This window comes from Anopheles arabiensis, assembly GCF_016920715.1.
Source record: "Anopheles arabiensis isolate DONGOLA chromosome X unlocalized genomic scaffold, AaraD3 X_pericentromeric_contig0035, whole genome shotgun sequence".
NCBI classification, from domain to species: domain Eukaryota; kingdom Metazoa; phylum Arthropoda; class Insecta; order Diptera; family Culicidae; genus Anopheles; species Anopheles arabiensis.
In genome coordinates, this window is record NW_024412113.1 from 278,595 (window position 1) to 281,077 (window position 2,483).

The window sequence follows — 2,483 nt, forward strand, 5'->3', positions numbered from 1 at the left end:
TTTAATTCATGTAAACAAAGTTTGAATCCTGGGGGGACCTTACGTCAAGTGACGAATTGTCAAAATGCACTCCAGAGTCCACCACCTGATATTTTTAAAATCCACCTTGGGTGGGTCGCCATAGTTGGGGGGACTTTGGTGTCATTTTAGACCCGCTACACACCGTTGGTTTCAAAAGTATAGCAAACAGAAAACATTTTCTTTCTTGCTTATAGGCAAGTGCATTTTTGTATTTATTCATTTTATTGAACAAACATCAGAGATACAAAATCAGGCAATACTTACTGCAATTGTCCTCGTGTGTCCATGTGTGTCTCGTAGATGATGCGGAATAAAGGTGAAAATAGCAAATAAATTAATGATTTCTTAGTCTTCGTCTCTATCTGTCCTCACCTGATCTCGGATTGCATCCACCTTGCGTAGAGCTTCGGTTGACAGTAAAAGATGCAGCGGTTCTGAATAGTACTAAATCTCGCCGATAGATGACGCTGGACATTGGGACATTGGTTCGTGTTCGAGGAGGCGAATGAGCTGCGCGATTCGTGCGCGATCGGGTGATTTCTTGCCATCGCAATTCGCAAATTCGCACGCTTCATATCTCGGCGGCATCTCGACATCGCGACCAAAAACGGGTACCATTTTACGAGGTGTATTTAGAATCCGCGCAATAAACCGTTTCCATCAAAGGCACACATCCGCGTGTTTGGAAGACTCTCACTGCAAAAAAAAAGTAAACGTTTTCGCTACGCGATTAAATGTTAATGTTCACAAACCAATTTCATGTTTTTTTTAGTTCTCTAAAGTTCCAATCCGGGCGAGGTTTTCAATACTTTTGCATTCATACTTTAAAGGCTTGCGTCCATCCAGCCTGGGTAATATGTAAGTTCTTTTTTAAATTCTGCCGCCGGTTGATGCTTTGATGTTGATCCTGTTTCGGAGATAAAAGCGTCCACCACTTTGACGCATTCTCATGGAGACGCACGGTGGCGGGTGTGATACAGCTGCTGGCTGTTGGTCTGGCTTTTCATCTCCACGGACTGAAATTACAACAAAACATTATTTAAACGATGTAAACAAATGCCTACCGGTTGTTACAGGATGAAGGGAACGATGCTGAGCGCCACTGTCCCAGAAAACCTTATCACTTTTACCCGTACAAAAAAAAGCCGTAAAAAAGAAAACCCCAATAAAAGAAGCACACAGGACGCGACACAGGATCTGCACAGAACTCGCACAGGCTACGCCAGGCCAGGACACCGGTACGACGAAATGAACCAAAATCGGACCTGGAAATGTAACAACACTTGGATGCGTTTTCCAAAACCCACACACCACAGGTAACTAGATGGTTACCAGCCGAAAATGCGTAATCTGTCAAGTTGCTGTTTCGATCGTAGTACACATGTGAACATCACCCAACCAAAGGCTATATATGTAGACCACACTTATGCATCAGGTTATATCCTCACTACGAGTAAACGCAAGGTGACGTGTTTTCGTTCGCTCTCACTTTTAACGGTTTTTTCGAGTGTTTTTGCGAAAAATTGATTCTGCTGTTGCTTCCAGTTACATTTCGCAGGTGGCCAAAGAGAATCGAACATGTCGATTAGAGAAGGACGTGCGCCCAATTCTAGTTCGCCGGAGTCCTTGATGGTGGTGAATCTCTCCACCTATCGGATTGAAGGCGAATTCGATGCTGGTGGCTGCGGCACGGTGTTGGTGGGCAGCCATGCCCGCTCCAAGCAGCCGGTGGTGATGAAAATGGCCAGCAAAGAGGTGGACCGGCTCCTGCTCGCCACGGAGCGCCGGATCTATGCGCGGCTGCCGAAGGCTCGTGGATGGCCCAGACTCATCGACGCCGGTACGTATCGCAAACGCGACGTGCTGGTTTTGGAGCGCCTGGGGCCATCACTGCAGGACTTACTGAACTTGTGCGGAGGACGCTTCGGTCTGAAGACGGTTTCGCAGCTAGCGCTGCAACTGCTCGACAGGCTGGAAACATTCCACGAGCTGGGGTACGTTCACCGCGACCTGAAGCCGGACAATGTCCTGCTGGGTCGCGGAACGACCCGCAAGACGCTGCACTTGATCGACTTCGGTCTTGCCGAGCCGTATTTCCGTTCGCCGGAACGATCGAGTTTGCACCAGTGTTCGCTCATCTGGAGTATACACCGAGCAGGCGAGATGACATTTTGTCACTCGCCTACATGCTGGTGTTTTTGCTCCGCGGAGGCCTACCGTGGTATGGTACCGAGGAGCGATTTGATCCGGACGAGGCACTGCTTCTGAAGTTGCGCATTACGCCTAGCGAGCTGTGTAGAGGACTGCCGGCTGAGTTTCAGCGGTTGACCGAGTACGCGTTGCAGATGGAATTCTGCGACGCGCCGGACTATACCGAGCTGAAGCGGATGTTCCGGAATCTGCTGCGCCAACATTCCATGCAGCACGATTTGCATTTCGATTGGAACCGGTTTGGCTGCTAA

At 48.7% G+C, this 2,483-nt stretch overlaps 1 protein-coding gene and 1 long non-coding RNA gene across 2 annotated transcripts; one reads left to right on the forward strand and one right to left on the reverse strand.

The window, feature by feature from the left end:
* Nucleotides 1-786: 786 nt before the first annotated feature.
* LOC120908186 lies at nucleotides 787-1,153 on the reverse strand. Its single transcript, XR_005741072.1, has 2 exons — nucleotides 1,096-1,153; nucleotides 787-1,037 (listed from the first exon to the last, which is right to left on the reverse strand). It is a non-coding gene; the product is annotated as an uncharacterized LOC120908186 (long non-coding RNA).
* Nucleotides 1,154-1,650: 497 nt separating this feature from the next.
* LOC120908194 (casein kinase 1-like protein 5) lies at nucleotides 1,651-2,483 on the forward strand. Its single transcript, XM_040319148.1, has 2 exons — nucleotides 1,651-2,111; nucleotides 2,180-2,483. The coding sequence occupies exons 1-2, from the start codon at nucleotides 1,651-1,653 to the stop codon at nucleotides 2,481-2,483; spliced, it is 765 nt and encodes a 254-aa protein (XP_040175082.1).

What these genes read in the sequence shown, in the direction of transcription:
- LOC120908194 (XM_040319148.1), top strand. Translation starts at nt 1,651, where the DNA reads ATGGTGGTGAATCTCTCCACCTATCGGATTGAAGGCGAATTCGATGCT. An exon ending in GACTTCGGTCTTGCCGAGCC is followed by an intron (nt 2,112 to 2,179) that starts GTATTTCCGTTC and finishes TACACCGAGCAG; the next exon opens with GCGAGATGACATTTTGTCAC.